We start from the raw sequence: 19072 nt of genomic DNA, 5'->3' as shown, positions 1-19072 counted from the left end.
ATTTGGAATTCCATTATGCATTTGACAATGCATTATGCAATTGTATAATGTAATTTGTTAATACGTTATTCAAAGTGTATTTTAAAATGCAAAGTGACAATGCAATCCTCAATTAAATTTGAAAAAGGTTTTAACAATACAAATAGAATAACATTTTGTCAAATTCTTTGAGTTCCTTTATACAAATTGAAAAGCTATAGCGTCCCCGTGATTGCAATCCACTTAGCCACGCTCCGTGTGTTGCGATATTCAAATGACATTTCAATCCGCAAAACGGAATCCAAAGAGGAATCCAAAGAGGAATCCAAAAAGTCAATATGCAAAGTGGCAAACGTATCAGCCAATCAGCGTCTGGGCGGGAACTACGTCACTTGCTCGTAATTCCCTTGTTCACTTCTAGTTCGTATGTGTCAGGTCCATGGTCACCAATGGTGATTATTGATACGCTCCGAAGTTTGGCCGATGATGTGGAGAACAATCGTGTTGAAGACACAGATGCAGTAGATAGAGTGCGTGTTCTGGGAGATAGGATAGACGACTTATCCTCACGGGTACGTTTTGACGCCAGTGTGGTAAACACAAAGATTTCCAAAGTGCTACAGGCACTGGGTGCGAAACATAGGGTCGGGAGACCCACCGTCTCCACCTACTCCTCACCTACAAAGCTCTCCACAACCTAGCCCCCAGTTACCTCTGGGACCTCCTCCAAGAATACACTCCCTCCCGCTCCCTCCGCTCAACCTCTGCTGGACTACTATGTATCCCCACATCACGACTCATTACGAATGGGTGCCCGGTCATTCAGCTGTTCAGCACCCAGGCTCTGGAACTCCCTCCCCCCACACATAAAACAGTCTGACACAATAGAAAGTGACGTAGTTCCCGCTGGTGGCTGATACGTTTGCCACTTTGCATATTTACTTTTTGGATTCCTCTTTGGATTCCTCTTTGGATTCCGTTTTGGATTCCGTTTTGCGGATTGAAATGTCATTTGAATATCGCAACACACGGAGCGTGGCGAAGTGGATTGCAATCACGGGGACGCTATAGCTTTTCAATTTGAATAAAGGAACTCAAAGAATTTGACAAAATGTTATTGTATTTTATTGTTATAACTTTTGCACATTTAATTGAGGATTGCATTGTCACTTTGCATTTTAAAATACACTTTGAATAACGTATTTACAAATTACATTATGAAATTGCATAATGCATTGTCAATTGCATAACGTAATTACTTATTGAATTGCAAATTGCAAATTGCATTGCCATTTGAATTTTGCTACATATATGCTTCCATACCCTTTTACCAGCTAACCTTAATATCAATGGCAGCCTATTGATTGGTCTGACCCAATGTAAATAATACAATTAATAATAATGATAATAATAATAATAATAATAATAATAATAATAATAATAATAAAATATCAATATTATTAGGCTATTATAACATCAAAAGGGTAGAACATAGAAAAAAAAAAGAGGATTCTATATTTAACCAAAAACGATACCATCAGGTGTCCACTCCCCTTAACGAGAACTAGGAACCCACCCCTGTCGACGAGTTGTGTTCTCAACTCGTCGCTCAAACACAGATAAGGACACTATGAGACAACGCCCGACCGCTGTCAGGACCCTCCGAGGGGGCCTATCCATCGGTTATCTGGCTCCGCAGCCAATAGGAAGCGGGCGGGGGCGGAGCCTGGAGACATCGTTTGTACCCCCAGGCCACTATAAATACATCTGCTCTTGTTTGGTTGAGCATCAGCAACTTGTTCTTTCAGTCTAGAAAGCAACTATCTGAACGTCAACATGAGTCTCTCAGCTAAGCAAAAGGCCACAGTCAAGGATTTCTTCAGCAAGATGTCCACCCGGTCCGATGATATCGGAGCTGAGGCTCTGTCCAGGTATGGCGTTTACTTTCTTGTCCGATGAGCAACTTAAAGGCTTATATCCGACATTCCTTTTGTAGGTGGCTTCGTGTGCCACCATATACCAGCACAATACTAACTGGTTGTTTCGCTCTCTCCAGGTTGGTGGCTGTGTACCCCCAGACCAAGTCCTATTTCGCTCACTGGAAGGAAGCGACCCCCGGCTCTGCCCCCGTCAGGAAGCATGGCATCACCATCATGGGTGGAGTGTACGATGCCGTCGGCAAGATCGACGACCTGAAGGGAGGACTCCTCAGCCTTAGCGAGCTGCACGCGTTCATGCTGAGAGTGGACCCCGTCAACTTCAAGGTAGGCAACCATCTACGCTATTTATCATGTGTGGTAAACCATTTGTGTTCCACATTGTTCTTATGGTTCCTCTTGTTCTCCGTCCACCCCAGCTCCTGGCTCACTGCATGCTGGTGTGCATGTCCATGATCTTCCCCGAGGAGTTCACCCCTCAGGTCCATGTCGCCGTCGACAAATTCCTGGCCCAGCTGGCCCTGGCTCTTTGCGAGAAGTACCGTTAAGGAGCTGTCAGTGACTCGCATCAATCATGAAGACTCCCGCTGTCATTGATGCATGTGGTCCGTTTCAATGGTCAATAAAAACAAACGAACAAAAAAATACTGGTTTCCGTTGTGGTCTTTTTGATTTCTAAATGGGTTTTTACCAATGAACAATATATAAGGCTTTATACATTTACCCTACTGATGACTTATACTTATATGAGATATACTTAATTATTTGTATTTGCGTTCAGCATAGCAGTAACGTGGATTTTGAATATTGCATTCATATAGTCATGATAGAATAATACAATAGAGGAGGCTGACCTGTCCATGGTGCTGAAACAAGTCTTGTTGGATGCGGACTTAAATGTGGCCAATATAGATAGATATCGATGATGTACCCGTCTCCAGTATTAAACATTTACATTTCATCTCCCAAATGAAAATCTATCTAAAATAAGAAATGTATATCTTTATAAGTAGCTATGTTAGAATTTATTTAGAAATACCTAGGACTGTAGGCCTAGTCGTTATTTTTTTAAACAGTGTAGGCCTAAAGTTAAATTTTACTGCAATACAAACCTTTTTTGGGTATGCTTCTTTTTTTTGGACAATTTACTTCATTGCAAACATGCTACTACAAATGTTATTACGTGCCTTTATCTAGTCACAAAACCCATTCGCAAGAGTGATAAGCAATGACTCAGGGTTTGTGTTATCTAATGTGTGCAGTTGGTTTATACCTCAGAATCCACAGAAAAACTTTTCTTGTTGATTAATGCAACCTACGATCTGCTAAAATTCTTATTCATGTCTCAAACACACACACACGCACACACGCACACACACACACACACACACACCACAACACACACCACACACACACACACACACACACACACCCACACACACCACACACCACACACACACACACACACACACCACACACACACACACATACCCACACTCAATTCAAATCAATGTAATAATCGACAAAACAGATCATGTTGTTAATAAAGTTTATTGCAAAAGTGGCACCCAATAAAATACTGATCATACATCTGGATGCATTACATAATTACACTATTAATTATAGGTTACACAAACATACGTGTACTAATTTTTCTTATCAAAGTCACAATGTGCAAGATTGATCCTTCCCAGTTAGTAGGCGGGAGACTTTCAGCCTTTAAAAAACTCCTTAACAGTGTTCTGCCGAACAGTGTACTGACACAAACTGGCACTGCTTGGCTGGAGTCGGAATATCGATAATGTGATTCTTGTAAACAAAGAGAGAGGTTTTTCATTTATAGAATAAATCAGTTATAGTATTGATAACCTTATTGAAATCCCTTCCGATCAGCATTGAATACGGATATGTCCATATGCGTTTAAAGCTTTGAGCTATAGCCGACATGTTAAACATTACGACTTCATTGGATGAGCAACATCGGGTCGGAGGTGGCGATGTTCTTATCGGAATTTCTCCCCAAGTACGGCACAGAACGCAGAGAGATACTTGTCCATGGCGGCATGCGAACTGGGCGTGAAGCGGTCACCCATGAAACAGGCAAGGGTGACTATCATACAGTGCGAAAACAGCTGGAGGGAAGAAAGGACATATTGGAAACATTGTTACCAGATTCAATTTATGTGTGCCTTCGGTTAATTTACCTTCGATTTTTCCTAACATATGCCTACTTAAGGGATCAAACACTAGAGTGAGGTTTTCTTAAACTTTCGGGGTCTTTTTCACACACTTTGTGTTTTTCCATTTCAGTTTGATTTGTTTCTGAAGCACAGACCGTCAAACAAAATAGCATACTCTTTTTTTTTACACAATGGCATACTTTCTTTTAACTACTGTAGAACCTAGAACATCTGTAGACATATTGCATGTCGACCTGTGGGCCCAGTTTACCTATATGCATAGTACACTTGTAGTCCTAGTTTATCTGTAAATCTCATATACCTAGACAAACCTTAGTGTATATACCTGTAGTATGCATGTAGACCTGTAGGCATATGCCTAGTACACCTATGGTCCTAGTTAACCCGTAGATCTTGTGTACATAGACACGCCGGTTAGCCTCATATACCTGTAGAATGTAGACCTGTAGGCCAGGTACACCTATATGTCTAGAACACCTGTAGTCCTCATATTGGAGATCCCCTATGCATAGAAGGTAGGTAGAAGCCTAGTATACCTGCAGGCAAACATTCCCAACGTTTCTTTTTGCAATACTTTATTTCAAGAATGCGCACACATTAATGAAAACCCCCCTAGACTTTGTTTCTGTCGGCACCTTGAAGTTGTTGGGCTGGATGCGGAGCTGGTAGGCGTGGTAGGTTTGAAGAGGAGCGAGGTTAGTCATCAGGTTAGCAATGTCCTCGGAGCCCTCCGCCAACGCCAGGAAGATCTTCTGGCCATGGGACAGCAGGTGGGCCGAGCGGGGGTGATGTCCAGGTGGGAGAAGTACGTCTTGGTGCCAGGGTATGACGTGAACATCCTGCGCAAGGGCACGGGGGGAGAACAAGCACAACATGCATATGATTGAGCTTGGCGATTGATTTGAGGATGGGTTCATGAAACCCTTGTTTGTTTCATTCTGTCTTTTCCATCTGCCCACAGATCCTTGGGGCAGTGAATAAGTGTATGAATGGGTGAATGTGGATCATTGCGGCGTTGTGTTGTCATGGAGGTTAGAAAATGGCAGTTCTTTTAGTTTATATATTTATGCCTGACCTGTATACCTTGTTCATTTCTAACATGATACGCCTTAGATAAATGTAATATGTTGAGAATACCGTGAGAATGCTAAATAACACATGTACAACTTTTTGGTGTGAATAGGTTACTGTAAATCTCTATTGATAAAGCCCTGCTCTATCAACACTGCCATGGTGAGGCGTTTGATACCCACTGGAAAACTAAACGTATGCATTCGTGTTCCACCAAAACTGCACATGTAAATCAAAACATTTATTTGTATCCACTTTGATCAACAGAATTGGAAAATTGTGAAAAAATACAAAATTTTGGTGCCTTGTTCAACGACTGGCGGTAATAGCGTCTTACCTCAGAAGAGCCTCTGCTCCTATGCGGTCAGCCACAGGGGTCAGTTTGGTCCATATTTCTATGATAAGCTCTTTCTCCTGTTTTGAGAGCATCGCAACCTACTCACCACTGGATCAAATGTGGCCCCAATTGAATTTCCAGGGTGTGTTTGCTTTCAGTTTCCAACTTTTCTCCAACTGATCTTTCAGAGCAGGAGGAGCTGCAACCATAATTTAAAAATGTAAACAACTACCAATATTATTCTTATGATTGTTAGTCCTCTCCATAAATGTACAGTTTAGCAATTAGTCTAAAAGATCCAGACGATTTTAGAATACCAAAGTCTCGACCGCTGAAAGAGTTTGTTTCCGTCGTTGGTGTGTCTTCTGTTATCAGTGGTCGTCATGTGGTTGGGGGGGGGGGGGGGGGGGAGCAGGAGTGGACTGCTGGCTCAATGACCACGCATGACATACAAATGGACGTCTCATGTTTGACATTGTCATCCAGGGGACACACAGTAATGTTCCAGTGTCAGTGGATTCACTACACCGAGCCGAGTGAGAGTTTCATGAGATGCTGAGCTCAAGAAGCCCTCAATGAGATGGATGGTGGAGTACATGAAGCTGCAGGTCTTTGAATTGTCAAGTGGCTGGTTATAACACAGCCTCCAGATCTATGGTGAGAGAGAGACATGCGAGTGAGTGTGTGTGTGTGTGTGTGTTTGTGTGTGTGTGTGTGTGTGAGTGAGAGAGAGACAGAGAGAAATAATGAAATATATGACGGAAAAGGAGAAAGAGAGGGAGAAGTAGAAAGAGACAGAGCGCATGAGATGGGAAAGAGATACTGAGAAAGAGAGAGCGGGAGAGAGAGAGAGAGAAATAAATAAATGGGAAAGAGCAAGAGAAATAAGAAAAATCGCTACAAAAACGATAGGGATCCAACCTGTTGGCTTGGACCCCTAATAAAGGGAGGATACTGTGAAGTGAATGAAACAAGTCTGGAGCGGATAACAGATAAGAGCATCTTATCAGCTGGCCCAGAGGGGCCTGGCTGTTGAGGCGTGCACCGTGCTAAGGCTTCACGCCTGCTCATCAGGTCGTCATGACCTCATGTTATCGCTGTATAAATAATGACCAATTAGATGTCCCTTTTTGTTTAGTGCTATCTGTCCTTTGCTGTGGTTGTGTTTGTACCGCATAGTTAAAGGAAAAAGGTTTAATGAAAAAGAAAATGGAAATAAGGTCAATTATACATAAGCTGCCCCAGGTGAGGCGTTACCTCAATACCAATGCTGCTTGGTTTATGGCTGGTGTTCAATCATCCCTTTATTATAACCTATTTGTAGGCCTACTTTATAATATATCAACTGCACACACCACACACACCACACACACACACACACACACACACACACACCACACACACACACACACACACACACACCCACACACACACACACACACCACACCAACACGCACACACACAGACGCACACAAACACACAGCCACAAACATACACACACACACTAACAAAATACATAGAAGAGGTTGATATATTACACACACACACGCATATTTACAAACACACCCGCACACACACAAACACAAATACATAGAAAGAGGTTGAGCTATAACACACACGCACACAGCATTTACACACACACACACACACACACACACACACACACACACACACACACACACACACACACCACACACACACACACACACACACACACACACACACACACACACACACACACACACACACACAAACTCACAGACACAGTAAAAGGCATTGATAAACTATAACGCCTACCAGAAAAGAATAAAATCAAAACTGATATTTTTATTTATTTATTCAAATTATGTGTAGTTTCTGCAAACACGTAGCCTAAATGTAGCCCAGCAGTAGCCCACGGTGTGTAATACATTGAATACGATTTTTTTAATGATTAATACAAATTGGGAAACCCGTATTTCCAGCGACAGCACCTGCCTGCCATGGCGCGCGCGCGCCATTTGGCGGTGACGTTGGACAACTGAAAACTTGCATGGCGGGCCGGGATTGCGCTGTACGCTACAGCTGCTGTCATCCCCTCGCGGGGGCGGACTCCGGCGCACGCGATGCTGCTCTGCTTCACACACAGATTACAGCCTGGACCCGTTGAAGAAGTCCCGTTCTTATCGATGTAAACGCGGTCGTTTTGCGAGTATTTCTTCTCCAAAGGTGGCAAGCAAGGACAGTGAGGCTGGCGAGGTGTAGCCCCCACGCCAAGGTTCCCCCTCATTTCCCGCGTTTGAAGATGTTAGGACTGATAAGTTATGAGCGGGCTGGCGGGATACGTTGACATTTTGATTTACCGTTTGTCCATTGGCTACTAGGATTCAACAAAAAGGTAAGGGGAATAACGAATGATGTACTCATGCTGTCTCGACTGCTGTGCAGTTTCCATAGGTCTCGGTGAACACGTTGGCGGCATCGCCATAGAGACAGCGAGCATCTGTTAGACTCTGCCTCTTAAATAGTATTATATCGCGTGCAAAACTAACCCTCGCCATCTCGGCTCATGTCGTCTGTAGGGATACACGCGGGTGCAGGGGTATTCTCAGGGTCTCTCAAGGCGAGGTTTACGTTAAAACTCATTAGCGATCATTATGACATGTTGGTTTGTCACACAGCGCATAGCTGCTCTAGGTTGCTGTTATAACTTGCGAGCTTGTGTGTGTGTGTTTGTGGTGTGTGTGTGTGTTGTGGTGTGTGTGTGTGTGTGTGTGGTGTGTGTGTGTGTGTGTGTGCAATCGCTATTGTTAATACACACACTGAAATTGTATTAGTTGTCCAATATACTATTTGGTTAGGTGCACAGGCTACTGTCTCCTTTAGATGTAGTTGGCATTGATAGTTAATATTTGAAGATGTCCAATTAGACTTATTAAGACCAGCTGTGTAATGTATCACTTATACTACTTACTGCATCTTCAGATGATCAGTGGAATCGTTATTTTCTATCTTTAATCGACATTTTGCCATTGCCTTTGAGGTTATATTAAACAGACACTCACGGTGCACTTAGAGGAGATATCTACGTTTCCTGTTTGTAACTGAACCGAAACCGTGTGTTTTGATTTGTGTTTGAGTGCGTGCGTTTGGGTACGTGTGCATGTGTTTGCGCATGCACGAAACACATAAATCTGTCTGCGAATCAGTCGGCATACTCGCAGGCACATCGTGTGTGTGTGTGTGTGTGTGTGTGTGTGTGTGTGTGTGTGTGTGTGTGTGTGTGTGTGTGTGTGTGTGTGTGTGTGTGTGTGTGTGTGTGTGTGTGTGTGTGTGTGTGTGTGTGTGTGTGTGTGTGTCGTCACATGTGTCAGCATGGACACCTGTGTGTAGTAGGTCTATTCCGTGCTTGAGCATGCAGTTTGTGCAACTACATGCAGTATTTCCTCCTTTGATTTTCCCTTTCTTTCAGTTCCCTCAATATGTAGCTGTTCAAAGCCCAGGCACACCTAATGCGAAGCACGTGAAGCGGTGAGCATGTCTGAGCCTGTCGCGTACTGAACCAGCAGTTTACAGTCACAGCAGACCATGCCTCTGCCATCGCAATGCAGAGCCAAGGTGGAGGGTTCGCTCATCCTCGATGGATGCCGCAGCTGGTTTTTGAGAATGCAGGCACGCTTGAAGCTACTATGTACACGTATGATTAGATAGTCGTAGCCTATAGACCAGGATTTTTCCCTGAACAGCACAATAAATCCATTCCCTCTCTGCGTGACAGGCAAGAGGGATTCCCTGATGAGCGCGGAACGGCCCTCAGTCTAAATCGTCTCTTAGACACCGGCGCATTCAACTCCATACAGATATTGTCATTGGGTCTTTCACTCACTTGTTGACGGGCTATGGCACTTACAAACGTATTACACTCAGATAATAGCTCTTGCATCTTTTAAATTTCAGAATAACCCTTTTAAATTTCAGAATAACCCTACCTGTAAACCTATCTGTTTACCACAAGCCTGCAGCATTCTATTGTGTTGCATGGGAAAGACACAACCGTTTTGTGCCCAGGGGCAGGTTGGTGGAGTCTAGTGTTCAGGATGTTTCACTACATGGGTTCAAACCCAAATAGTGTCTGAAATCCTCCCGTAGGTACACTTGAACAAGATGTACTTAACCCTAACTGCTCAATAATTACTGATTTATCTGTATTCACCATAAGTCACTTTTGGATAAAAGTGTGTGCTAAGTAATGGACATAAGATCTAATAAAACTCGGGTTGAAATGAGTTCCTCCCATGTATGGTATGTGAATAATTCCATTGCGCATAATTGATGGCATCCTTGTACCAGTACGGCTCAGATGTCTGTACAAGATCCCATGAGTTAGTGGTTCAGGTGCTGTACCGCTCATGGGCTGATGATGACTTTGTGTATCTGCCCCCCCAGGACACATGACAGGTGAGGAGGTTATCTGTTTCAGGCCATTGGGAGGCTTTGCATCGCCCTCCAACCCTACACACATTAGACACCAAAATGATCAAGATTTAAGCCGTACCCCGGTGATCTGGAAAGAGATTTTGGTAATCCTCATTGCAAATCTGTTCTCCCTCCGTGGCCTACATCTCTCCATGGAGATGCTGACTACATTACTGCACTGTTATGAAACACTTTCTTTCTTATTCTTTCTATCACTTTCCACCACACAGCTACCACTATTGCACTGTAAACACATAACTAACTACTATCACTTTTTATTAGCCATTAAACAACTCTTTAGCTTTTATTTTTATTTTTTTACATTTGCTCTTTTTGTTACCTACTTTCATAACAATGAATACTATTACATTTCCCTTGTTTATCGTTACACCCTTACAGAGGAGTCGGGTTCGGGTCCTCACAGAGGTTATGATCCCAAGTACTTGTGGAGTGTTGTACGTGGAGGTTGTCCCCTCCACATCCGTTACAGGGACTCCTGCTTTAGTGTTGATCGTGTTACACGTGTTGTTGAGGAGAGCTTGGAACCAAATAATTATGTTGCCAGAAATTACTTCTACTGTGTGTTTTTTTTTCTCTGCATTTAAAATATAAGAACTTGAACTTTCTGTTTGGTCTCAGCTCCTCTATTTCCCAATGGCTGCTATCTGTGGCCAGCCCTCATAAGTGTCCCTCATACATGGCCGGCAAACACAGGAAACTGCTCTGTTGCGTTCCTATGGGCGACGGAATGACAAAGGGAGCAGTGGAGCCGGGGATGGGTGGGTGGTGAGAAGGTCAATTCATGTCTGCAGCAGACCAACACCACACTGGACTGGGTCTTCACTGTGGCAGAGACCCTCCGGTCAGCAGACTGCAGACATGAAGCAGATCCATATGGGATGGGGGGGTCAGACGCTTTGAGTAGGCTTTTTGTCTTTCTGGCTTCCCCTCGCTTGTCCAATGCTCTTGCTCTCCCTCTCTTTCAATATCAGTCTTTCTCTGTCTATCTTGTGTATCAGTATCCATGTCTTTTATTCTTTCTTTCTCTATATTGATGCCTCTTTGTAGTAGTGTCTTCATCAATGTATAGGATAATCAACGTATTATCCGCAGTTGAAGCTCGTGAAGCAATCCCATGAACACAAATGAGACAGAAGGTTTGATAGGCAGAGTCGTGAAGTGCTCAACATGATTTTACTGTGGGATAAATATAACAATGTTGCACAGCAATACTATCCGATTCGGATGACATGAATTCACAGGTAATGATGCAGAGCACCTCAACAGAGTGGAGCATGTTAAAGGCCTGCGTGCTGTCAATCAGGGCTCTTGAGTGAGAGTCAAGAGCCCCGATTGACATAACACGAGCGCACTCCTGGATGATGGTAGATCGGTGATGATGAATGGGATGGCTGGAGATCACCCACTCTGCGACTTGGAATGTCAGCCTAGTGGTACTGTCTGCCCAGAGCGGAGACGACGACAGACAGGAACTTCTGCCACGCCACCTGGATGTCCACGGTGAATTTGGTGCCCATCTTGGCGGCGATGACGACGGTCAGGCAGTCGGCCAGCAGCTGCACGTGTGAGGGGAGAAAGACGTTTAGGGAGGTCTAGGTTCATTAGGAAGACTCCGCCGTGAGGGGAGAATAACTGGCGGTGGTTCGTGCATGCCCAGGCAGCACTAGCTCAGGAGGAAGAGCGGGTTGGCTGGTAACCGTAAGTTTGCTAAGTGTCGAGGTGTCCCTGAGCAAGGCGCCTAACCCTAACTGCTCCAGCCTTGCATGGCTGACACTGCCGTCGGTGTGTGACTATGTGCATGAATGGTTGAATGTCAGGCAATGTTGTAAAGCGCTTTTGGTAAAAGCATGATATAAATGCAGTCCATTTATGCTCGTACCCTGAAGTTGTCGGGATCCACGTGCAGCTTGTCAGAGTGGAGCAGAGACAGCTCGGCGTAGGTGTTCTTGATGTCGTCCATGTTCTTCAGGGCCCGGTCCAGACCGTGCAGGATCTTGGTGCCGTGGGCTGCAATCAGGGGGTTGGCCATGATGGTCTCGGCATTGTACAGGTTGCCGAAGGCGCCGAAGTACCTCTGGGTCCAGGGGTACACGATCAGACACCTGCAAGAGGACGATGGATTCATTCATTATTTGTACAGGTGTCAAAACAATGATGAGTTTGAGTTTCACAATGCATTGTTAAAGACATGGGTTAGAGTTTGGGTTCATACCTGCACAGAGACTTGCGACCGATCTCTTCGTAGTCCAAGGTGGAGAAGATGTCATTAATGATGGTGCGCTCTTCATCAGTCCACTCAACCATGGTTGCTGTTGTGTTGTTGTTGCTTCAGTAGAAAATCAAACTGAATCGTACCGTTTGCTGTCACCCCTCGGCTTTTAAAGGGTTCCCCCCCCCCGCCCCCACCACGAAACGAGCTGCGATAGGCTGGAGATGACATGCTTCAGATATACCAAACGATCCAGAAGTTTCTGGACGTTTCGCTGTTCTTCAGCAAAACGTCCAGAAACTTCTGTAAGGAAAAATTTACTCAACTGCAAAGTTTAACAAACGACACATGCATATGAATTTTGATTGAGGGTAGCTACTGCTGCTACGCCCATTCCCTGGCCTGTATTTCTATAGGCCCATTGTACATTATTCAATAGGCAGCACTTAATTCACAAGAAGTGCTGCACAAGCAAGTTTCTGAAGCACATCTTGAGGAGCTGGTTACCTTAATGTGAGATTTGTATTATTATATTTTCTTTTATTTCATATGATGATTATAATGATAATTATAATACTAATTTTATGTATTATATTATAATAGCATTATTACATTTTTTAATATGAATATTATTATTGCTTATTATTTATGATATTATTTTGTAGAATTATGCCTTGTTATTTTCAATGTATTTTGATAAATATTATACAAAATGAGAAGAAAATGAATGGATTGTATTCACACACTATTTAAAAAAGAGAATGAATTGGATCAAATGTGTATGTCAAACATGTCGCATCATTTGTTAAGGAGGATGTTGGATAATAACATATTTAACACATATATTAAAATGCATTATACACACTGACAGAATACCATTTCGGTAGTGGCTTGATAATCTGTTAGGGCAGGGAAGGTGCAGGCCTGAGGTGTGGCAGGGATCCACCCTCCCTTATCAGAGGGTTATGCTGGGTCAATATGTCTCATGTGTCATGCTTCATTTCAAATAATTTAACACACGCCCGCACAAACAAACAAATACAAACACACACACAAACACCCTGTGTATATATGCGTGCTTGTGTTACAACACACAGAGACACAGTGTTGTCTCTTGCACTGTGTCTCATTGCTATATTTCTCTCTCATATGATCTGACTCTCATTTGAACTGCCTCTTTCCCCCCCCCTCTGTCTACTTCTGTCCCTTTCTCAGCCTTTAGCACCTCTTTCACGCTCTGATAATCCTCGCTCTCTCATGCTCTCTGTGACTCTCCCTTTTCTCCCTCTCTAACCCCGACTCCAGCGTGCCCTCCACGCTCCCTCGTCTCCTTCTCTCTGTCACGGCGGTTTGGATTAGCCTATTGACGTCTAACCGTCCCTGTTGTATAAGCATCCAACTTGGCAGACGGATGTGTATATCAGAGCTGTTTATCCTTTGGATTGCCCTCTGTTAGTTCCAGATGTGTGGAAGCCGGCTCTCAGGCATCAGAACAACGTGTGTGACCGATGGAATGATGCATTATGCAACCTGAATTATGTCCGCTGAATAGAACGGATGATGGATGCATTTATACAAAGTGCCTTACAACAGTGAATCTTGAATGGTGCATCCCCGAAGGCATTAGTAGTTGGTCACTGAGCATATGCCAAACCACAATCTTTAGAAAGGAAACCATGGATTTACTACCGTTTCAACGTTAATTCGTGTTTCAATCGCTTACTATGTTCTTGAGTTAACCAGAATTGTTTCAGCTTTTTGTCCGCTCCATGTATTTAACTGTACAGGACGAATTGTCGATAACTATACCTTAGATCCATATTTTGGGGAAGCGGGGGGTTCATGACTTAATGAATATTGACATACGTTGGTCCCGGAGCTAGAACAGTGGAAAACCACTGCCTTAGAATATCTTAAATATAATATAACATAAATGATTAGTGTCCCCAACGAGAATTGAACCCCAGTGCTTGGCAGTGATACCGCCATTATCTTCAAGTTGAGTTATGCCAGACCACACACACAATTATTTTGTTATTAGGAATGTAATGGCCACCATTTATTCTCAATGGAAATGTTCAGATATTTGGCCAACACTTTGGATCTTTGTTTATGGTTTCTTCCACGCACCAGCTGGGTGGTTTCAGGTCAGGCTGAGGAGGAATTTGAAAACTGGTAAGGATTAGAATGGGTTGAAGACCTTTAAGTTCAACCTCAAAACCTGTTCTTTAAAATGACAGACTCTTTTGCCCAAAATGACTTTCTTTAAGTAAATCAAAGTACAAGTTCATACATGCATTTTATTTCTGTTATTTTAGGTTGCCTTTTGAATGTCTGTCCGGGACAACGGATGTAAACTAGCCTCCCAGGCTAACTCTGGCTCACTTACAGTTTGACTGTTGATTAGTTTGCAATGTCCGTGAAATAAACCAATAAATAAAATAAAATCAACAGCGAGGATAGATACCACTCAAAAAGTGCAAGAATCATTATATACAATTCATAAAATAAGCAAAGCTTCCGCTTTTGAGTGCTACATTATAGAAACAAGAATTAGAGACTATTACAATTTGGGGATTTTGTATTTTAAATCATGAAGTTCCAAGATGCAGTCTGAGAACATGAGTTTTCAGCATGCCGTGGAAGATGGTCTAAGCTATCTTTGAGTCAGTGGGAAGTTCTGTAGATAACTCTTAATCTTCTATGAGGAACACAGCTTGTGTATCTAAACTGTGTTGTAAACTCCTCTGCATATATTCCAGGTTTGATCGTGGTGTCTAATGAATAATACATAAAATGGTTTATAGTGTTCTTTGTTTATCATGCTCAACAAACAAACAACAGTCCAATATCTGAACCAGTGTGGACAACAAGGATCTAAATGGGAAATATATTTTTACTTTACTTACCAAGTCTCTTCTTCTTGTGCATGTGTGTGCGGTGGAAATGCATGGCCTAAGCAGTATAAGCTTACACATGTGAGTGTGTTTGAGTAATGGAAAGCTCACTAATTTTCAGTGGTTGCTAAATGAAAGCCAGACACCACAAGGGTATTAAAACATTCACCCATGGCCGCACTGATGTTCCGCGCGTCTTTGAAAGAGAGATGTCGTCTAGGCTTTGAAATGCTAATTATCTCAGTTTGGCAGCGGAGTCTCTGTGACTGACGCTGTTTTACTGGTTTGGTTTGGTTTGCTCTCACTTCAAAATATATATAATTTGTGTCCCTTGGTCATTGCATTTGTCGCAAATGTTCCCAGCGTGATTCAAATTTGAACATAATGCATGTGTCGAGAGTAAGTTCCAATACACATGACAAGGGAAAAGTGTATATCTTCATTTAGACATTACACAGGTACATTATCTATATACAATTATATATACTCTGCATCGAACGATGCAAAATAATCCATTCCAAAACCAATGTTGTGTGCCCCGGTAAATATCAAGGTTAATTGAATGCAATTTCATATCTGAAACATTTATTATTTAATGTCTATCCATAAGCCAGGGCTGACATAATTTAAAATGCCAGAGAGAGAGAGAGAGAGAGAGAGAGGAGAGAGAGAGAGGAGAGAGAGAGAGAGAGAGAGAGAGAGAGCGAGAGAGAGAGAGAGAGAGAGAGAGGAGAGAGAGAGAGATGAGAGAGAGAGAAGAGAGAGAGAGAGAGAGGAGAGAGAGAGAGAGAGAGAGGAGAGAGAGAGAGAGAGAGAGAGAGAAGAGAGAGAGAGAAGAGAGAGAGAGAAGAGAGACTGTACAGGAAGGAAATTACCTACAGTGATATTATTAGAACAGCTGCTGGCATAACAGATGTTAGGCCAGTGTCAAGCGAATCAAACATTTTGGTAATTTCTGGCAACTGCCGCACAGCTTTTTAAACAACAGTCGTTTTTTCACCCTGTGTCATTTAGTGATGACAGAAAAAAAAAATAACATGACAAATGATTGACATGCTGAGCTGATGAACATCGCAGTCACAGGAACACAGAGTTTTGATTCGGGATTAGCTTGGATAAGCTTTTGTATTTTCTGGTGACAGCGGCGTAGCTTTCAAACAGCACTAAGCTAGCACGGACTGGATATGTGTACACGAGTGAGCACTGTCACCTGCCTCACCAGGCAACCAATACATAACACAGAGGAGGGCGCTCGCTGAGGTACTTCAGTCAAGAAAGAGGATGCGATGTCATAAGCCACACACACACACACACACACACACACACACCACACACACACCACACACACACACACACCACACACACACACACACACACACACACAAACACACACACCCACACACACACCACACAGAGACACACACACACACACAGACAGACAGACAGACACACACCGCACGCACACGCACACACAGACACCCCCACACAGACACCGCCACACACAGCAAAGACCACCTCATCACATTTGTGCAGACCCTAATTTAACCAATGTGGGACACTGGTTATTATCCAGAGCAATCCAAGTGATTCACTGTGGCTGTGTTCACTGTGTTCACATTAAGGCAAACACTGGGGAGCATTGCAGCAGTCAACTAGCCTTTGATTGGTCTAGACAGAGACGATGTCACACAGTTTTAGGGACCCAAACCTCAGATAATTGGACAGGATAAGATGTGTAATACATGAGCCTTGGTATGCACACTGGCCTTTATGAAGGCTACGGGGAAACCATGCCACGGGGGTTTATTAAAAGTGGAACAGGATGCAGTGGTGTTAAGACAAGTTATGCTTTACTGCCAAGGAAATTACAATGGCCTGTCGTTTGGTCTGTTTACGACACGTTGGGAAATGTCCCCCCTTTCTTACTGAGTAGATGCAGCGATGGATAAAACAGACACGAGAGAGGATTTATGTTTGACCCGAGCGCTTCTGTTTAGTCTTTGTTCCGTATATTTTGGTTTTGTAAATTGCTTTTTGTGCGTTGCGTGGGAGGAGAACAGTGGTTCAATGCCCAGTGTACTGTAGCTCAACAGGATGTTTGTCCAGCAGCCTAACGGTCCTGGGTTCCAGCCCCATGAAGTCATGCAGGCCAACTAGATCTAGTTGTTGCTTATTGCTACAGCAATGACCTCACTTCCTTGCGCTAGTCAGTCAGTACCCTTACTGCCTGGTCACCAGGTGAGGGGGGGGATGTGGTTGACCCTGAAGGCTTCCTCATAAGTGGGGGCCGGGGGGGAGTGGTGAATGATTAGCATCTGTGGCCTGTGGGGAAGGATCTTGATTGGTGGTTCTTCATGACTTCCATCTGACCCAGATGGAGTCATGATCTGTCAACAAATATGTTGACAGATGTCAACATATTTATGAGTGATACCCCTAAAGTGTCAAACCCCTTAAGTGAAAGGTGACCAGCATGTTTTGATGTCGTGAATTGAAGATTTACCAGATGCGTGTACGATTTTGCAGTCGGTTAGTGTTATATTTGTGTGCTGGTCAAATTGGCAAGTGACTAAGTATGACTAAGCAGTGACTACTATTTCCATCCATCTCTTTGTTCAGAGTTTACTTTGGTTGTTCTTTCTTTTTTTCCTTTCCTGACAACCAGCCTAGTATAGGGCTGTTGACAGACAGTTAACAGATGGACATAATTTCTCACTGGAAATGTAGTGCCACCTTGTGGTAAACAACAGATACTTCTTGCCAAGGCAATGCTCATTTAGTCAATTGCTGAATACATGGCTCCAGTGATGCAATGAGGGAAGTGTGCATAAGATGGTAACCACCAGAGAGAGTCAGAGGTAACGAATTTGAGCTAACCTTGAGCAGCTGTAAGCCTTCTAAAACTTAATTTTGCTAACCAGGAGGTCATATTTTTCTCAATTGGATTCACTGGTTAGGATCATTACATTAAATATATTATTTATGGACTAAAAATATTGTTAATGTTAGTCATTGTTATTGTTTTTGGGCCTCTAGTCAGCTACACTAGTTTTACAACTAAAGGGACCCAAGTTAACCCGAGTGATGGGATGTAATTGTTTTGTTTTGTTCCTATGTGTTGTGTTGTGCAGCTGGCAGGTGTAGGGGCAGTAGTGAGCATGGCTGAGCTGGGCAAGGGCGTGGAGGGCAGCCCCAGCCTGCAGAGGAAGAAACCCCCCGGCTCCAACTGGACATCCCCACAATCCAGCTGACCCCTGATGATACTCCCACTGTACCCCAGGTATAGTACTAGAACGACCACTGCTACTGCTACCTACTATACTATACCCCAGGTATATACTGGTACGACTACTGCTACCTTACTACTATACTGTACCCTAGGTATAGCACTGGAACGACTACTGCTACTACTATACTGTACCCCAGGTATAGTACTAGTACGACTACTGCTACCTTACTACTATACTATACTGTACCCCAGGTATAGTACTAGTACTACGCTACTACTCTACTATACTGTACCCCAGGTTAAGTGCGACTACGATTACTACGACTACTTATAATACTATACTACTATATGCTACTATTATGCTAGTACTGCCATACTACTGTAGCTACTACCAAACTAAACTAGGGTACCTAGTTACCAAGGGTAACGATATGTTTCCCTATGTAAAGTCTCCTACTACTAATGCTACTGCTGCTCTACTATACTGTACTACTGTGACAGTGTGTGGTGTGTGGTGTGTGTGTGTGTGTGTGTGTGTGTGTGTGTTGTGTGGTGTGTGTGGTGTGTGTGTGTGTGTGTGGTGTGTGTTGTGTGTGTGTGTGGTGTGTGGTGTGTGTGTGTGTGTGTGTGCGTAGCAGCCCTGCAGGGCGGACTCCCCTGGCAGTGCCGCGTAGCGTCAGCATGCCAGTGGAGAACCAGACGGGGCTCCTCTGCCTGGGAGCCGCCCCCAACCACT

At 43.5% G+C, this 19072-nt stretch overlaps 3 protein-coding genes and 1 long non-coding RNA gene across 5 annotated transcripts; 2 read left to right on the top strand and 2 right to left on the bottom strand.

Moving 5' to 3' along the window:
* The first annotated feature begins 1760 nt into the window (after positions 1–1760).
* Positions 1761–2561, top strand: LOC130371413 (hemoglobin subunit alpha-2). Its single transcript, XM_056577187.1, has 3 exons — positions 1761–1910; positions 2036–2243; positions 2336–2561. Exons 1-3 carry the CDS (start codon positions 1816–1818, stop codon positions 2462–2464), a joined length of 432 nt encoding a protein of 143 aa, XP_056433162.1. The 5' UTR covers positions 1761–1815; the 3' UTR covers positions 2465–2561.
* An 896-nt stretch (positions 2562–3457) lies between these two features.
* On the bottom strand, positions 3458–5894 carry LOC130371415 (hemoglobin subunit alpha-D-like). The gene is given in 4 exon segments (XM_056577189.1): positions 3458–4048; positions 4753–4904; positions 4907–4956; positions 5526–5894. Coding segments are annotated over 4 exon segments (423 nt in total). The 5' UTR covers positions 5618–5894; the 3' UTR covers positions 3458–3919.
* Positions 5895–7565: 1671 nt separating this feature from the next.
* LOC130371423 (uncharacterized) lies at positions 7566–10270 on the top strand. 2 transcript variants are annotated; one of them, XR_008893191.1, is made up of 4 exons: positions 7566–7902; positions 8977–9035; positions 9573–9653; positions 9951–10270. It is a non-coding gene; the product is annotated as an uncharacterized LOC130371423 (long non-coding RNA). The 2 variants fall into 2 exon arrangements; XR_008893192.1 differs by lacking the exon at positions 9573–9653.
* Positions 10271–11347: 1077 nt separating this feature from the next.
* Positions 11348–12350, bottom strand: LOC130371407 (hemoglobin subunit beta-2). The gene is made up of 3 exons (XM_056577182.1): positions 12214–12350; positions 11881–12103; positions 11348–11557 (listed from the first exon to the last, which is right to left on the bottom strand). Exons 1-3 carry the CDS (start codon positions 12303–12305, stop codon positions 11429–11431), a joined length of 444 nt encoding a protein of 147 aa, XP_056433157.1. The 5' UTR covers positions 12306–12350; the 3' UTR covers positions 11348–11428.
* Between the last annotated feature and the right edge of the window lie 6722 nt (positions 12351–19072).

Source organism: Gadus chalcogrammus, chromosome 18 (genome assembly GCF_026213295.1).
Source record: "Gadus chalcogrammus isolate NIFS_2021 chromosome 18, NIFS_Gcha_1.0, whole genome shotgun sequence".
NCBI lineage: Eukaryota > Metazoa > Chordata > Actinopteri > Gadiformes > Gadidae > Gadus > Gadus chalcogrammus.
This window is presented reverse-complemented; position numbering and strand designations above follow the sequence as displayed.

Bases quoted from the DNA above. Each gene is read 5' to 3' on its own strand.
- LOC130371413 (XM_056577187.1), top strand. From the start codon at position 1,816: ATGAGTCTCTCAGCTAAGCAAAAGGCCACAGTCAAGGATTTCTTCAGC. The intron at 1,911-2,035 runs GTATGGCGTTTA...CGCTCTCTCCAG, and splicing joins GGAGCTGAGGCTCTGTCCAG to GTTGGTGGCTGTGTACCCCC. The intron at 2,244-2,335 runs GTAGGCAACCAT...CGTCCACCCCAG, and splicing joins TGGACCCCGTCAACTTCAAG to CTCCTGGCTCACTGCATGCT.
- LOC130371407 (XM_056577182.1), bottom strand. From the start codon at position 12,305: ATGGTTGAGTGGACTGATGAAGAGCGCACCATCATTAATGACATCTTC. The intron at 12,104-12,213 runs GTATGAACCCAA...GTCCTCTTGCAG, and splicing joins GGTCGCAAGTCTCTGTGCAG to GTGTCTGATCGTGTACCCCT. The intron at 11,558-11,880 runs GTACGAGCATAA...TCACACGTGCAG, and splicing joins TGGATCCCGACAACTTCAGG to CTGCTGGCCGACTGCCTGAC.